This window comes from Microcaecilia unicolor, chromosome 2 (genome assembly GCF_901765095.1).
Source record: "Microcaecilia unicolor chromosome 2, aMicUni1.1, whole genome shotgun sequence".
Classification (NCBI taxonomy): domain Eukaryota; kingdom Metazoa; phylum Chordata; class Amphibia; order Gymnophiona; family Siphonopidae; genus Microcaecilia; species Microcaecilia unicolor.
Window position 1 is genome coordinate 38,389,513 of NC_044032.1, and position 18,993 is coordinate 38,408,505.

Here is an 18,993-nt window from a genome sequence, read left to right on the forward strand (position 1 = left end):
GGCCGTCTCTTCGCTATTCAACTTACATCTCCGCAGCAGGCAGATCAGCTGAGCTGCCGTTGGCCTTCCTTCCCTGCCTGTGTCCCGCCCTAGCTGACGTTACGTCACACGAGGGCGGGACACAGGCAGAGAAGGAAGGCCGACGGGAGCTCAGCTGATCTCTGCCTGCTGCGGAGATGTAAGTTGAATAGCGAAGAAACAGGCCAGGCGGCGGGGGCGGCGACCCACCAGCCCGTTTTAACGGGCTCAACGGCTAGTATCATATATAGGAGTTTAAAACATTTTTTTGTTCTACTACTGCTTTTGTATTTGTGTAAAAAAACAAATAGAGCATGACTATCTCTAACTCATTTTCTTACCAGTATTCTCAACACTTATTACTAGGGTTAATCCTTTACTACTGAAGAGAAGGAGTTTGCTATGAAAATTAGCTTTCTGTGGGGTCCTTTTACTAAGCTAAGGTAAGCGCTATTGTGCAAGTACCACAGATTAAAATAGCCTACCATGGGACATGCTGAGGTGCCCTGCAGTAAATTGACAATTTGTGTGCGCCAGCTGCATGTTAAATATTTTGATGTTTTGCAGAGGGAGGACATGCCTAGGGGACAGCGTGGGCATGACAGCATAGATCAGCGCAGCTGCATTACTGTGCGCTAACTGATTAGCACAGGATTAGCATGTGAGCTCTTACTGCCTACAAAATAGGTGTCAGTTAGTGCTCACATACTAATTTTTTAATGGCCGCACAATAATGTCAAAATTAGCGCATAAAAATAGGAAAACTGGCCATTTTCCAGCTGCAGGAAAAAATGGCTATAACACATGGAAGAAATCCGTGTGGGGCCACCTTTTACGGCCTCTTAGTAAAAGGAGCCCTAAAATATGGACTTTAAAAAAAATTACAGGATTATGGGGTGATCCATTCAAGAAATATAGGTTTGCTGATGAGTTTTGAGAGAAAGTCAAAACAGTGAGTTGGTTTATGTCACACAAACATTTTTAACATCAGTAACTTTTTCTGCAGGTGGAAGAGAATTCTTTTCAGCGGGAATAATTCATTCTAAATTGAGAATTTGGGAACTGCATAATCATTAAAATGTGTTTTTATTTTCTATACTGTGAACAAATGGGAAGATACAAGTGATGAGTTACCTGCACAATCCAATATTTTAAGGTTCTCACGTTGACTTGTCTAATATTTCCTATTCTTTTTATTTATTTATAAAAAGTTGTGTTTATAATTAAGAGACCCATTTACTAAAACTTAACACATGCTAATGAGCATTAGCATGTGCTATCACATAGCTCATAGGTATAAAATAGTACATGCAGCATTTACCCCCAGATTCTATGTAGCACGCCTAGAGTTCCGTGCAGTTCCGTGCGTAAATCTAGGAGTATTCTGTAACTACGCACATAGATTAATTGTTTTAGCGAGCACTAATTGGCAAAAATTAGAATTTACATGCGTACATTGCTAAGAATATTCTGTAATGTACTGCGCCTAAATTCTAACGCGCACAGGCAAACAGAGGTGTGAAAATGGGTGTTTCATAGGCATTCCAAAATCTATGTGCATTGTTACAAAATATGGGCCAGTTCGCGTAAGTCTACACGCAGGGATTTACACCATCTTTTCACTGGTGTAAATGGATGCGCATAGATTTAGTTACATAAACTATGCCTAAGCGTACTCAAAATACTGTGTGTAGATTTATGTGTGATGTTTAGAATTCGCATAGGCATAATTGCCTAGCGTGCGTTACATTTAGGCATCATATATAGAATTGGGCCCTTAGTGTGTTCAAATGTCTATTAGCTCATGCTACACTTTTAGTAAAAGGGCCCTTATAAGAATATGTTTGTTTTGATACAATGATTATTGTTGTTCTTGCGTTGTTTTGTTGAATTTAATCAGAATAAACAAGCTTATTAATACAGTTCAAAAGCCTGTTAGGTGAAGATGGTTATTCTTCTAATAAATGATGGCAAAAAAATTCTAGTCTATGAATTTTATATTTCAGTTGCTACAATTCTTACTGCTTTTTCAATATTATCTCTTCAGTTACTATGCCAATTATGTACTTATTTTGTTTCATGTTAGTACTTAACAGTACAAACACTGTGATGCTTCCCATATTAAAAAGAATAGATCTGTAGCAAAAACTATGTCAATAATAGAAAATAGAGAACTTGGGGAATTATGTTTTGCACTTTAGATTGGTGTGAAGATGAAGATAGTGCTATAAAAGCAGTTGTCTAAGGCAGTGGTTTATTTATTTATTTGTTGCATTTGTATCCCACATTTTCCCACCTATTTGCGGGCTCAGTGTGGCTTACAATACATTGTGAATGATGGAAATATAATTTGTTACAATTCGATTATGGGTTACATTGTTAAGAGTTATGGGAGACAAAGTCAAAATATCATAGGGGAGTAGAGCAATGGAATGTAATAATAGGAAAATGATAGGGCGATAGAACAAAAGCGAGAGAACATTCAGGTATAATAATTATATCTGTGGGTAAAGTTTTAAGTGTGGTGATAATATGGGGGAAGAGAATGCCGAAGAGAGTGTATTGATGCATTTCTATTAGTGTGTATGGACTTCATGTGTTTTGATCCTTGCGATAAGTTTTATCAAAGAGATGAGTCTTCAATAGTTTGCGGAAGTCGGTTAATTCGTAGATCATTTTCAGGTTGCGTGGTAGTGTATTCCAGAATTGCGCGCTCATATAAGAGAAGGTTGATGCGTGCAGTACTTTGTATTTTACGCCTTTGCACTTAGGGAAGTGGAGATTGAGGAAAGTTCGGGATGATCTTTTAGCATTTCTGGGTGGCAGGTCTATTAAATCAGACATGTATGCAGGGGCTTCACCGTGAATGATTTTGTGGACTAAGGTGCATACTTTAAAAGTGATACGTTCCTTGAGTGGGAGCCAGTGTAGTTTCTCACGTAAGGATTTTGCACTTTCATATTTTGGTTTTCCGAAGATGAGTCTGGCAGCTGTATTCTGGGCTGTTTGAAGTTTCCTCAGTATTTGCTCTTTGCAGCCTGCGTATAGTGAGTTGCAGTAGTCCAGATGACTGAGTATGAGTGATTGCACTAGGCTGCGGAAGACAGATCTTGGAAAGAATGGTCTTATTCTTTTCAGTTTCCACATGGAGTAGAACATCTTTTTGGTTATGTTGTTCACGTGAGTTTCAAGTGTTAGGTGGCGGTCAATAGTGACTCCAAGGATTTTTAGAGTTTCTGAGATTGGCAGATTTAGTTTAGGTGTCTTAATAGCGATAAATTTCTTCGTGTTGTATTGGGAGGTAAGTATGAGGCATTGAGTTTTTTCTGTGTTCAGTTTCAATCGAAATGCATCTGCCCAGGTGTTCATGATGTGTAGACTTTGGTTGATTTCGTTGGAGATTTCTTTAATGTCTTGTTTGAAAGGAATATATATCGTTACATCATCGGCGTATATGTATGGGTTAAGGTTATGGTTTGACAGAAGTTTTGCCAAGGGGATCATCATTAGGTTGAAAATAGTTGGTGAGAGGGGGGATCCTTGCGGTACTCCACATTCAGGTGTCCATGCAGCAGACGTGGTTGAGTTTGATGTGACCTGATATGAGTGTAAGGTTAGGAACCCCTTGAACCAGTTTAGGACATTGCCTCTGATGCCAAAATATTCAAGTATGTATAATAGGATTCCGTGGTCAACCATATCGAAGGCACTTGACATGTCAAATTGTAAGAGGAGTATATTGGTGCCGGTTGCAATCATTTGTTTAAATTTGGTCATTAGGGTAATTAGTACTGTTTATGTGCTGTGATTTGACCGGCATGCTCAGAAAACACAGTGCCTTAGAACATGGTTTCCCAAGTCAGTTCTGGAGTACCCCCTTGCCAGTCAGGTTTTCAGAATATCCACAAGGAATAAGCATGAAAGAGATTTGCATATAGTGTAGGCAGTCTATGCAAATCAATCTCATGCATATTCATTGTGGATATCTTGAAAACCTGATTGGCAAGGGGGTACTCCAAAACTGACTTGGGAAACCATGTTCTAAGGCACTGTGTTTTCTGAGCATGCCTCTGTTTTCTTTCATTGTTATTCCTTCTGCACATTCTTTCTGTCATTGATATTCCTTCTACAAACTTGAAACCAGAACTGAATGCAGTGTTTAAGATGAAATCAATTCATTGTCATATGCAGTTTTAGATGCATCAATGAGTAGAGAGGTGTGGTGGCCATGTTCGTCCACTTTTAAAGGTAATCAATAGAAATAAAACAAAATAAGACATGGAAAAGAAAATAAGATGATACCTTTTTTATTGGACATAACTTAATACAGTTCTTGAACATAACTTAATACATTTCTTGATTAGCTTTTGAAGGTTGCCCTTCGTTGTCAGATCGGAAATAAGCAAATGTTGGTAGATGACAGTATATATGAGTGAAACATCAAGCATTTCAGTGACAGTCTATATGCATGGAGTCAGGGGACGAATAAAACATCAAAGCATTTCAGTGACTGTCTAACAGGATGGGGGTGGATAGGTGAGACCCATGGAGACAGGAGAGCAATACAATGTACAAAGCAAAACAATTTTATGCTTTGTAATGGGCTAGAAAACCCAGATCTTTGTTAAGTCCTGTCTGGTGGGTGTCAAAATATTTAATCATTTTGACTTCAAAGGTCTTACGTTCCTGTATTGTTTTAAAGTTCCCTTTCAGGAATGCATCAGGATGCATCAATGAATCCTACTGCCAAACTTACTTACTTTTCTGCCTTGTGAACAGAATCAAGCTTATTTGAGCCTTGTACCCCTGAATCTCTTTTTTTTAGTCTGTGTTCTTGTGCAGTAAAGGAGCTCATTTTCAAAAGAGAATAATGTCTGAAAAGTGGTATAAAGCAGCATTTGGACGTTTTTCCTCACGAAAACATCCAAATCAGTATTTTCAAAACTTATTTTGATGTTTTTCTATGAAGTCCGTCAGAAGTGCGTTCAAATCACAAGGGAGTGTTTCGGAGGCAGGATTTGGGTGTGTCTAACATGTGGATGTTTCACAGCCATAATGGAACAAAACAAAAATGACAAGGACTAAACCAAGATGTTTTGGTCTAGACCTGTTTTCAGAACTAATAAGGTACAAAAAGATGCCCTAAATGACCAGATGACCACTGGAGGGAATCAGGGGTGACCCACGATACCCCCCACACACACACTGGTCACTGACCCCCTCCCACCCCCCAAAAAAATCTGAACTTACCAGCAGCATGCAGGTCCCTGGAGTAGTGTAGTGGTCGGTACAGTACACAATGGGGGACCCAGTTCCCTATCACCCTCTACTTGTCACCCTTGTGGTGGAAACTGCTATACCCACATATACAGGCTTATTTTCGAAAGAGAAGGATGCCCATCTTTTGACACAAATCGCAAGATGGGTGTCCTTCTCACAGGCTCACCCAAATCGGTATAATGGAAAGCCGATTTTGGGCGTCCCCAACTGCTTTCCGTCACGGGGACAACCAAAGTTCCCGGGGGCGTGTCGGAGGCGTGGCTTGGGCGTGGCTAATACATGGGCGTCCTCGACCCATAATGGAAAAAAGGGCATCCCTGACGAACACTTCGGCGACTTTACCTTGTCCTTTTTTCTTACGACCAAGCCACAAAAAGGTGCTCAAACTGACCAGATGACCACCGGAGGAAATCAGGGATCACCTCCCCTTACTCCCCCAGTGGTCACTAACCCCCTCCCACCCTCAAAAAAATTGTTTTAAATATTTTTTTGCCAGCCTCTATGCCAGCCTCAAATATCACACCTAGCTCCATGACAGCAGTATGCAGGTCCCTGGAACAGTTTTAGTGGGTGCAGTGCACTTCAGGCAGGCGGACCCAGGCCCATTCCCCCCCTAACTGTTACACTTGTGGTGGTAAATGTGAGCCCTTCAAAACCCACCAGAAACCCACTGTACCCACATCTATATGGCCCCCTTCACTCATAAGTGCTATGGTAGTGGTGTACAGTTGTGGGGAGCGGGTTTTTTTTTTTTTGGGGGGGGGGTTGGGAGGCTCAGCACACAAGGTAAGGGAGCTATGTACCTGGGAGCTTTTTCTGAAGTCCAATGCAGTGCCCCCTAGGGTGCCCGGTTGGTGTCCTGGCATGTCAGGGGGACCAGTACACTACAAATGCTGGCTCCTCCCACAACCAAAGGGCTTGCATTTGGTCGTTTCTGAGATGGGTGTCCTTAGTTTCCATTATCGCCGAAAATCAGAAATGACCAAGTCAAAGGACGACTTAAATGTTAAGATTTGGGCGTCCCAGACTGTATTATCGAATTGAAAGATGGACGCCCATCTTGTTTCGATAATACGGGTTTCCCTGCCCCTTCACGGAACATCTTGCAAGGACGTCCTCAGGAAAACTTGGGCGCCCCTTTCGATTATGCCCCTCAGAGGTGCCCTCTTCACCCATAAGGGCTATTGTAGTGGGGGACAGTGAATTTTCGGTTGGTTTTGGAGGGCTCAGGTGACAAGGAGCAAAGGTGAGATGTGTACCTGGGAACATTTTTATGAAGTGGACAGAAGTGCCCTCTCGGGTGCCCCACGGTTCTCCTGAGATGGCTAGGGGACCAGTCTAGTAAAAATGCTGGCTCCTCCTACATCCCAATGGCATGAATCTCTACATTTTGCACCTATTCGTTTTTTTTTATCTTTTCAAAAATGAACCAAAAAACAATACATCCAAATCGCAAAACCTTATTCAAAACAGTATTTTTTTTAAAAGATAGTTTTCCTTCTTTGAAAATTGACCACTCCTATTTGGACTTTGGACGTTTTGTGCAAAACGTCCAAAATCAGACCTTAGACGTCGTATCAAAAATGTCTCACCACATGTATTAATTTGATATGATAAACTTTCTATGGAACTGTTGTCTTCCACTTATTATGAAACAGCACAACATATTTATGTATTCATTCCATATAAATTAGGTAATTTTCAGTTTAAAAACACGGCTAATAAAAAGCAGTAACTACTGTGTATATAGGCTACATATTTCAAGTTTAATAATGACAACTGAAAGCACAAATTCTTAAGTCCTATGAATTTCTCTATTCATTACATCAGTGATAGGTATTAAGCATGTTCTTTTTAAAAACAGCAAACTTTATTTATTTCACTCTATTTTAGGACATGAAAGGAGAAAGCAAATTCCAGCTTTTCAAACTGGCAATAATAATGTGGTTGAGTAGCTAGAGGTCAGAGTTCTCATACTTTCAGATATTAGCTTAGATGCCTGTAGCCCCTCGCTGTGTGAACTTAAGAACACCCCTGTTCACCCCTCACTATGTAATTTACCATTTGTATGCTTGATCTTGAATCCTAAAATAGTTTAATAGGGGCTTTGTACTGTAACTATATGAATTCCTATATAATAATTCTTACCTCCAACGTTCTATGCTTGGGACCGTGGCTCCCTGGCTGCAGGTGGACTGCGAGGCAGACACGCACGGACGTCAATGACGTCAAAACAGCTGATTCCAAGGCAAGGAGAGAGGAGTAGGGAAACACGCTGTGCGTGTTTCCCTACTCCTCCTACTGCCTCGGAATCAGCTGTCACCCCTCGAAACCCACCCCCTTCCTGAACCTGTCGATCCCCCCCCACCGAAACGCCGAAAACCGCACCCCCCGCCGCTGTTGTGCACTACCTGTGCTGACAGCCAAAGTGTTGTTCTGCCCTTCGGGTGGGTTCCTCAATCATCTTCTCAGAAAGTTTAACTCTGTGCGTCTGACGTCAGACGCATGCAGAGGAACGTCCCGACAAGATGATTGAAGAACCAACGGGAAGGAAAGAACAACACTTCGGCTGTAAGAACAGGTAGCACAACAATGGCAGCAGCGGCGGCGGGGGGCAGTTTTTGCCGGAACGGGGGGGGGGGAGGGGGAACGACAGATTCGCGGAAGGGAGGGTTCAAGGGGGCCGTAGCACGGAGGGGGGGGGGGAATTGCCTGCCTAAGGCCCGTTTCCTTGCCTACAGACACGGGCCTTTTTTTACTAGTTTTATATAATTCTTCTTATCACACTGTAAAATAAAAGCATTTACTATATATAGAAGGTTACTTTCTTTACCCCGTTTCTAATGATATTTTCAGAGCTATGCCTATAAGAGAGTTTGAATGTTGGAAGTTGGTGCGTTTGAAATCATGTGCGTGAGAAGACCCACAAGGGATGAGACAGATGAAAGGTAGTGTAGAAATAATAAAAGAACCATATAGATACAAGGAGACCTATGTAGAATATATTATAGGGCTGAGAGAAAACATAGACACAAGGGACAAGAGGGTGTGAAAGAAAAGTGAAAGTGTATTACTGGGGGGATCTTTTACTAAGGAGCGCTAGTGGCTAGCATTTTTAGTGTGCGCTAATATTTTGGGTGTGCTAAACGTTAGTGATGTCTATATATTCCCATGGATGTCGCTAATGTTTAGCTTACCCTAAATATTAGCGCATGCTAAAAACGATTTCACACCTTAGTAAAAGAGGCCCTGGGTGTTTTATGTATCTTAAATAATGATTTGAAAATAAACGCTTATGCCTTAATAAATTGATTAATCTATAAGGAGTCACCTGCCTGTCATTTGGAGAATACCAAAAAGGAACCAGAGAACTAAGGAATGGAGTCAAAATATAGATAGAGGATTGATCCGACAATTCAAAGCTAAATAGCGAAATAATTTGATAGGTGAAAATGGAGAGTTCTCAGAGTATTAACTCACCCAAGCGAGACTACACGCAAGTGATTTATGTCTCTAAGGGTGGACAAGCTTCTCAATCATAGAACCTCTCCGTGGTTCATGTTTTTTTTAATATAGAACCCACAAAATAGTGCTCTAATAACCAAAAGTGAATAACCTAATATTAATTATTCTAAATTGATCCAAAAGTGTTCGGAGTCAATCACTTCTATCTATTGCTCCATTCTACCTCAAACAATGATTTTTTCAAAAATCTGTAGCCTATGTTAAGGTCTTCAAAACTTATAATTCACAATGAGGCACTTATCATATTGTGGTGAGTAGCTCCCCTCCTAGATGTTCAATGAGATACTCCCACACGCCCATTTATGTTGCTTTCTGCTATGTCCTCGTTTTTTCCACATTATTTCCTATTTCTTGTAAGGATGGTTCTTATATCTCTGTCGTCCTCACGAGGAAATACTCATGTTTTCTCCATAAATCATAAAGAGTCCCTTTCTCCATAAATTATTACTGCTACTACTATTTAGCATTTCTATAGCACTACAAGGCGTACGCAGCGCTGCACAAACATAGAAGAAAGACAGTCCCTGCTCAAAGAGCTTACAATCTAATAGACAAAAAAATAAAGTAATCAAATCAATTAATGTGTACAGGAAGGAGGAGAGGAGGGTAGGTGGAGGCGAGTGGTTACGAGTCAAAAGCAATGTTAAAGAGGTGGGCTTTCAGTCTAGATTTAAAGATGGCCAAGGATGGGGCAAGAGTCCGATTTTTACCAGGGACTTACCCTGGGATCAGTTTTTTGATTAGTCTGTCATTTGGAGGGCAGACTGGTAATCAGTTATGTTCAATCTTCAATGCAATAGTTTTTCATATTTATGCAGAGTGTAATTTTAGAAAGGACGTCCAACTAAGAATATGGACATCCATGTCTAGGGGCGTCCAAATCTAGGAACGGCCAAATTTAAGGCCTTGGACGTATCTGACAGTATTTTCGAAACAAAAAATGGATGTTTTGCAAGGACGTCCAAATCGCAACTTGGACGTCCCTTTTTGAACATTCCCCTCTTAGTATTACTTAACTGGGAGCTGATTTCCACACTGAGAGCCAGTTAAGTAATACCACATCCTCCAGCAAAGAGTTCCAGAGCTTAACTTTTCGTTGAGTGAAAAAATATTTCCTCCTATTTGTTTTTAAAGTATTTCCATGTATCTTGAGTGTTCCCTAGTCTTTGTAGTTTTGGAATGAGTAAAAAATCTATTTACTTCTACTTGTTCTACACCACTCAGGATTTGTAGACCTCAATCATGTCTCCCCTCATCCATCTCTTTTCCAAGCTGAAGAGCCCTAACCTCTTTAGCCTTTCCTCATACGAGAGGAGTTCCATCCCCTTTATCATTTTGGTCACTCTTCTTCAAACCTTTTCTAATTCTGCTTTATCTTTTTTGAGATTCAGCAACCATAACTGAACGCAGCACCATGGAGCAATACAAAAGCATTATATTTTTTCGGTCTTATTCACCATACCTTTCCTAATAATTCCTAGCATCCTGTTTGACTCCCCATAGAAAATATTAATTGCTTTGCATTTATGAAGTTTATTTGGGTCAGGACTTTGCCTGTGGCTAAACTATGTGAAAGTCAAAAGCCCTGATCATGATGGGTTTTTTTTATTATTGTAATTTTGATAGGACATTGGTAAATGTGCAGTAAAAAGCATGGACAGTATTTCACCTTGCAACTACATGTATATGTATTCATTTTAAGCAGCCCACTAACAGACACCCAACACCTTTTTAATACAGCACAATATGTGTTCCATTAAATCTTATTTTTCTTAATTTAAAGATGCTAATGTTAAAGATATAATGGAAATGGTTCTAGAGCAGTCTAGAAGTTGACATTGGAACAGCTTCTCTCCACAGTTGTCATCCAGATAATCTACTGCTAATTAGTCTACCCCCTATTTGGTTGACTTGGCGCTTCAGTTAGAGTTGAATAGGTTACCCATCATTCCCCCTATATTTGTTGCCTACGTCCCCAGTTAATCAAATTTAAACAAGCCCATGAAGGTAATTTATGGGGGTAAGTGTATACAGTCTTTTCAGCAGCATGTAAACCCCGTTTTTCATGCAGAAAAAAAAGACATAAAATTTTGTGGTCACATTAAGTATCATGGGAAGAATACTTTATTAAACGTGTCCAGTGACCCAACACAGCTGCGTTTCAGTAATGTACCTGCATCAGTGGTTCAAAGGTACTTTGTATGTACACTGAAAATATGTTGAAGCCAACAAGGCACCATAGAGGGGATAACCATGGAGGTATACTCTTAGGGAATCATCAATTGGCTGGTTGTCAATGAAGATGATTTCCTCTGATCTTCAAAGCCTTGTAAACCGCTTTGAATGTAGTTGCAAAATACCACAGAAAGGCAAGTCCCATTTCCCTTTCCCTTTAAAGGAAAAGTTAGATTGGAACCAGATTTGGTAAGCTTTGGGAAGAAAAATAAAGCTTTGCTACTTGAAGAAGCTTTCCCAGAACTGACTGCTTGATTGATGCAGAATCAGAATGGAGATAGGTTCCATCAACACCTGCTGAACTGTTTGTGAATGCTGAAAAAAAAGTAATTTTAGGTAATTTTTAGATGTAGGTATTCAGAGTCTTTTGTATTGATTCTTTGTCAGTATTATGATTGTAATCTGTCAAGAATAGTGACTACATGATAGTAATCTGCCTTCCAACTGACTACATCTTTCTTTTTCTCAAAACACATTGTAGTCACCAGTTGATGCATCACTGTTGTATCTCAATTTTATATTCTTGCAAAGACTATTTCATAGTAAATGAAAAATACATTATACTTGTCATAAAATTTGTAGGTGCTCCTGTCTCTCAGAAATAAATTTTACTTTACTTTGGTGATTTTGCAATAAAACATCTTGGTTTTATACACTATGGTACTGGAAGTTGTTATGCGAAGAAATTGCCCTGTTTTGTTGCCTAAATATGTAATTTTAGTAAGCATGAACTGGTAAAAATAAAATAATTTTACTACAAAGATATCATTTGTCTTACAAAATATTGCACTGTGATGTATGAAATACTTAAGAAGTAGATCATGCAATGAAACATTTCAGGTTTAAGTTTGCTTTAAGAACAATTAGCTTGATAAAATGCATAGCTCATTTTAACATTAAAAAAATTGAGAATTAAAATGACATCTTTGTTTATGTAAACTCAATATCCCAATTTGTTTTAGTACTGTAGAATAAGGGCCCGATATTTAAAAGAGTCTAATTAGACAGGAGGATCTCCTGTCCAGTTAAACTATGCTGAGTGGGCTGGGAGGAGATATTCAGAGGGGCATTTTCAAAAGAGACGTCCATGTTTTGATATGGCCGTCCTCGCAAAACATTTCAATCCAGAGGCAGGGAAACCTGTATTTTTGAAACAAGATGGACGTCCATCTTTCATTTAGAAAATACCATCAGGGACGTCCAAATCCTTAAATTTGGTCGTCCCTAGACTTGGTCGTTTCTGATTTTCAGCAATAATCAAAACCAAGGATGTCCATCTCAGAAACAACCAAATGCAAGCCATTTGGTCATGGGAGGAGCCAGTATTTCTAGTGCACTGGTCCCCCTGACATGCCTGGACACCGACTGGGCACCCTAGGGGACACTGAAGTGGACTTCAGAGAATTGCTCCCAGGTACATAGCTCCCTTACCTTGTGTGCTGAACCTCCCAACCCCCCCCCCCCCCCCCCAAAACCCACTACCCACAACTGTACACCACTACCATAGCCCTTACGGGTGAAGGAGGGTACCTAGATGTGGGTACAGTGGGTTTGTGGAGGGTTTTGGAGGGCTCACTGTTTCCTCCACAAACGTAACAGGTAGGGGGGTATGGGCCTGGGTCCACTGCTCCAGGGACTTGCATACTGCTGTCATGGACCTGAGTATGACATCTGAGACTGGCAATCAATATTTTGAAAGATATTTTTTGAGGGTGGGAGGGGGTTAGTGACCACTGGGGGAGTAAAGAGAGGTTATCCATGATTCTCTCTGGTGGTCATCTGTTCATTTCGGGCACCTTTTTGTGCCTTGGTCGTAAGAAAAACACGACCAGGTAAAGTCATCAGGGACATCGTCGTTCGATTATGGGTCAAGGACGTCCAAGTGAAAGGCACGCCCAAGTCCTGCTTTGCTACGCCTCCGATACGCCCCCTTGAACTTAGGCCACCCTTGCGATGGAAAGCAGTTGGGGACGTCCAAAATCGGCTTTTGATTATACCAATTTGGACAACCCTGGGAGAAGGACGTCCATCTTCCGATTTATGTCGAAAGATGGGCATTCTTCTCTTTCGAAAATGAGCCCTTCAGTGACATTTAACCAGGCAGTGCCACTGAATATCTCCTCGGACCTCCAAGGAACTGTCCAGGTAACGCTGGTGCGAACACTGGGCAGAGCAAGAATATACCCGGTTAGCTGTGATATTCAGCCCACTACCCAGGCAGGTAAGCAGATAATGTTAGGACAGCAAAAAGGCTGTCCTGTGTCCACTGAGCTAATGGTCTGAATATCATCTGATGCCCAGGAAACTTCCGGGTAGCCACGCTGACCTGGATATTCACTGTCCGTCCCCGGACATGACCCAGCATTGAATATCCGGACTTAATTCAGCTTGTGGCTGATGGCAGCTCAGAAACTGCTTAACACCACAAGCTGGATATCAGCCCTAAATTTCTGTACTGGAGAAAGTAATCCTACTAACTTATTCATTATGGTTTATAGTTCATTAAAACTTGCTATACTGTTCTAACTGCCATGGCAGAGCAGAGCGGTGTGCAATCTAAAATTTTAGAAAATAAAAGAACTCCATTAGTGACAGGAAAAGGTGCACATTCATTCTAATAAAGAGAAAGGTTAGAGGAACAAAACAGTAAAATAGAGATAAAATGTAGTGGTCACAACTATCACAGGGAATCCCAAGGGAGCCATCAGTCTCCAAAAGCTTTGAAGGTTCTGGATTCGCCTCTCCCTAGCTGAAGTAGTTTAATTCACCATTCTTTTTCTCTGCCTTTGTCTATATTGTTTTGCGGCTGTGTCTGTGTTCCTCTGTATTTATGTGGATGTTTGTGTCTCATAGGTCCAGGATAAATTCCGCTTGGATCTGTCCGATGAAGAAGCGGTCCACTACATGCAGAGTCTCATTGATGAAAGCGTTAATGCTCTGTTTGCTGCTGTGGTGGAACAAATACACAAGTTTGCTCAGGTATGATCATTCAGATGACTGTATGAACCCATATCCCCAAACCTCCAGCCCTCAAGCAATAATTAAGTACCAGTAACCAAAAAGTGGCCTGCACTGGTGTAAGTGCCTGTTTTGGATGCGCGCAGGTCATTTTTTTTCAGTGCGCCTGGAAAAAAGGCGCTTTTTTTTGTGACCAAAAATGGAAATGCGTCAAAATTAAAACCAGCGCATGTCCATTTTCGGCCTGAGATCTTACCGCCACCCATTGGCTGAGCTGTAAGGTCTTATGCGCTAAGCAGGCGGTAAGTGGCCTGCGCGCGTAAACTGCCGGGTAAGCGCCATGTGGTAGACATTTTCTACCGTGTATTTTGGATATGCAGTAGCCAGGCGGTAATTCCAATTTGGCATGCGTTGGATGTACGTAGGCGCCTACACGCCTTAGTAAAAGGGCCTCTTAGGTAGGATAAGGTAGTGTGTGCAGGAAGGACCTTGCATGCGCTGAACTTAGTTCTGTGCTCTGGGAGAATAGTTCCATTCCACTATTATCATAAGACATCACCTACGTGTGCTTTATCAACCCTGCTGTCTAGTTTATGGAGAATATCTGTTGCAGGTGAGCAATATTGTTTTACCAGTAGAGCAACGTCTTTGGTTTATGCAGTTCCATATTTGGAATGGTTAAGTTCAGTAGAAACTGTTTTCAAAAGTAATGAAACAGAAATAAATATAAATAGATGTGCTTCAGATTTTGTCTAGCTATTGAGTAAATTCCAGATAAGATCACTTTATTAATCACTCAGCAGCTTACAGTATATATTTCTTATATTAGTATACCATCTAAGATTCCTGAATTTCTTTCTCCTCTGGTATATTATTTGATATTACATTCTCTCCGTTAAAGTTACAAGTGTTCGCTACCGCTGTTAACTCGCGTTATTTTACCACAGGTCCTATTTTATGCAGTGGGATCTTGTTTCTGCTAACTTATGAAACACATTGAAGAACGTTGATACGAAAGATACTGGGCCGCTGTAAAACTTTAGAAGCATGTTTACTAATAGATTTTTCCCATTTTTATGTCTTTAGAGAAAAATGCTTAGTAAAAAGAGCCCGTTATTTTTAAGGATGTGGGTTATTGGGTGTTTTGGTTGTTGGACACATGACATGAAAAATAAGCCAGTCTCAATGTTTTGCAGCTGCTGCTTTAGCTACTCTTTCCCAGAGATGGTCACGTATATGAAGTAAAAAATCACACTCAGATCTCACACATCTGCCATTCAAAATGAAAATCAAATCCAAACAAGCAGCGTGGTGTTGTCTATATCAAAACAAGGACATCAAAGCAGTCCAACTTAGTCCAGAAAAAAGGAAAAGAGGGGGAAAAGTCTCAACAAGTGCTGCAATATTGAATATTGTTCATTAAATGCATGCACAACAAGTCGTCATCAGACTGAAAACCCCTCAAAAAATAAGTCTACTTTTATTTTCTTATATTTATAAATGCTTATATTCACACATAGTTCCAGCTCTAAAAAGTCAAACAAAACCACAAAATAACTTATCTTTTAACAAATCTGTCCTGCGTATAGACTCCGACGGTCCCGTTTCGTATTTCTTCCTCAGGGAACCCAGACGCAGACTTGTGCAAAAATTGAGTGACTAAAAAAAGGCTGGACTGGACGCTGAATCAGCTGAGTCTATACAGAGTCTAGTCTATACGCAGGACAGATTTGTTAAGTTTAAGTTGAACGGCATTGAATATCCAGGTTTAATGCCAGCGGCGGACAACAAAAGCGCTGTCCACCACTGGCTGAATATCGAGGGGGATTGTCATTTTCCTATTTTGTAACTTTTCTGAATTTCTTTTTCAAAGTATTGTTCTTTGACTGTAAATGTAAAAGCATAAATAAAAAGAAAATCTTAAATAGAATTAACTTGCAGTATCCAGGGATATTTTCAACATAAGTACATAAGTATTGCCATACTGGGAAAGACCAAAGGTCCATCGAGCCCAGCATCCTGTTTCCAACAGTGGCCAATCCAGGTCACAAATACCCGGCAAGATCCCAAAAATGTACAAAACATTTTATACTGCTTATCCCAGAAATACTTGTCCCAGAAATAGTGGATTTTCCCTAAGTCCATTTAGTAACGTCACAGTTCTTCCAGTGTGGTGTATTCAGGAGTGATTTCTGCAGAGAATGATTTTTAAAACAGGAGATAATTGTGACAATAGGGGGATATGTTTTATTCCTTAAACTATAAAAGCCTTCATTCACTAGGTGCAAAAGTAAGGGGCCCTTTTACTAAGCCCCAGTATGCTCTACGCGCATACAGCGCATACCCAAATGAGACTACCTCCAGGCCAGCGCACCCCCTGGCAGTAATTTCAGATTTGGGGTGTGCCCATAATGCCTGTATGAATTATGTATTTCCTTCCACTTGCGCTGTTTCCAGCGGTAATCGGTGCGCGTGAGCCTCTACCACTAGATCAATGGGTGGCACTAAGGACTCAGGCCAGTTTTAGACGCGTGCTGATTTCATTTTTACCGCATGCCCTTTTGCTGTCACAAAAGAAAAAAACCTTTTTTACAGATGCGGTAAAATCTGGCTCGGCGTGTACCTAATATAAGCGCCTAGACTACTGCTGGCCAATTTTTTTTTTACCGTGGCTTAGTAAATAAGCAGATGAAAATCAAATCTAGTTTGCATTTAGACTGAATTGTAGTTGTCATATAGCTCTGTCAAAATAAATGTTTGACAAGTACTTCCCTTATGATCAAGGGATTCATATAGGTATGTACATTTTACAGAGCTGTGAAAATAAGCCTGAACACCTGAATTATAGTTATCAACCAACTGCTTGAGTCTCTGTGAAGTCAAAGCTGAATAATATTATGTTTCTTTCTAGTACTGGAGGAAATAAATTCTACAAGATCCCTTCCTCCTCAATCTTCTGGAAGTGGAGCATCAGGAGGAGCCGTTGGCCGGGGAACTGCTTTCTGAAGAAAATAAGCAGTGTTAACAAGGAGTTTTGAAGAATACCTGGCACCCCACGTCAGCAAGAATCACCAGCATAAGAAATGGCTGAGACAATGTTATGACACTTAAAATAGAATTGTCATCTGCTTCTGCAGATATTTTTCCAAAGGTTCTCTTCTTTTTCTCCGTACTTCTTGGTACATTGTTTACTATTTACTGCAAACTTGCTATACCACCTGTGGTGGCCTCACATCAAAGTGGTTTACAGACTGAAAACAAAAGTAGCAAAGAATAAATAGGTAGGATTGAGAAAAGCAGACATGCTCAGTGATTGCACTGGGATTTTTAATTACATTTAAGAGACAGTAAAGCAACTGTTTTCTGCCAAATCATTACTACTGTCACTCAGTGAAATGGTTATAGAAAGGATCTACTGAGAAACTATTTGCTTTTGTAAACTGTTCTTTTAGGTGCATATCCTGGGAGTACAACTGTATCTATGATTCTGTTTCAGGTTTCGGTATGAATATCCAATATTCAACGCAGTTTAACCGGGAAAGAGAGGCTCCTGCCTAGATAAGTAATGCTGGCCAGGCAAAATCCAAACATTTACTAGCATATACCCAGATAGTGCCATTAAATATTCAGGCTGACCGCCGCAGCACTGTCTGTATAGTGCCAGAGCGAAGCCAGGAGTGAACCAGGTGCCATCAGTATTAGCAGTACCTAGATAACTATCTGGCTAACCTAGAAAAAACAAAGGATGCAAAGAACGGAAAAGGCATCGGCCCATGTGAAATAGCAGCGCATTGGAAAGAAAGGGCATGTCCCAGGGTGCATGATTGGAGAAATGGAGAGTCTAACAGATTAGCAAAGAGGGAAGTAGGATGAGGGTGTTCTACCTGTAGGGGAAGGAAGGGGGGAGAGGGGTGGCCAGGCACCTAAAAAAACTAACAGTTGATTGACTTGTAGCTAGTGAGAGTGGGAATATGAATATGGAGAAAAAATTTGTATTGAGAGAAATATTTGACTATTGTATGGACAGATTTTCATCTATTTGTATTGCTTTGGAATATGTATATTATTGAGACTGCAAAACTTTAATAAAAATGTATTGAAAGCAAAGGCTGTTCTAAGGTAACTAGATACCTACCGGGGTACCTTTGAATATGGGTGGTACCTGAGTAACTTCTGGCAACTGCCTTGAGCCCAGATACTCAGTGCCAGGATAGGTGTCAACACCAAATATTTGGGCTTAATTCAGTAAGTCCCAGAATTTAACGAAATGCTGACCGGTGAGGTCTGAATATTGACTGGAGTATTTTTAAATGATCTGTCAGAACCGTCTGTCTCTTGAACTTAAGTGCTAGGTTTATTGATTTCCTGGAGAATATGCACATACATGTACTTCAGATATGAGCAGTGAAAGATTCAGAATTTGAACACAGGTCACTTTTGATTACCTCTACCTAAATGTCATCATTGTAAAGGTCAGTAGCCTCTAAAGTACTTGGAGTATCATTACTTGCTGCTAGGGTGCATAATAGTGAACCATTCTGCCCGGGCAGTGCAGTCTGTCACCTCCATTCTGCATCATTCCTAGCTGAGGACAGAATGAAGTATCAAGGGCTTCAAATTATTACGAAATTCAGGTGTCTCAAGCGAAAGCTTTAGCTCTTTTACAAAACTGCCAGACCAGCTATACTTATCTGCAATTTCCACCTGCTCATATGATGAATGTCCATTTTAGAAATGATTTCATGACAAAAGAAAAAGTGACCATTTCTTTTTTTTGGCTTGCAATTGTAGCTAGCCAAAGAAGTGGTAGGAACACTTAAAGCACACAACATATTTTTTATTTTTTTATTACATTTGTACCCCGCGCTTTCCCACTCATGGCAGGCTCAATGCGGCAGGCAATGGAGGGTTAAGTGACTTGCCCAGAGTCACAAGGAGCTGCCTGTGCCGGGAATCGAACTCAGTTCCCCAGGACCA

General features: G+C 40.6%; 1 protein-coding gene across 1 annotated transcript in view; it reads left to right on the forward strand.

The window, feature by feature from the left end:
• Positions 1–18,766, forward strand: part of PIK3C3 (phosphatidylinositol 3-kinase catalytic subunit type 3) — a 333,547-nt gene extending 314,781 nt beyond the window's left edge. Inside the window, exons 24-25 of the mRNA XM_030192881.1 lie at positions 13,912–14,037; positions 16,928–18,766. Coding sequence (XP_030048741.1) covers positions 13,912–14,037; positions 16,928–16,942 — 141 coding nt within the window. The 3' untranslated portion in view covers positions 16,943–18,766. The remainder of the gene's footprint in view (positions 1–13,911; positions 14,038–16,927) is intronic.
• The last annotated feature ends 227 nt before the right edge of the window (positions 18,767–18,993 follow it).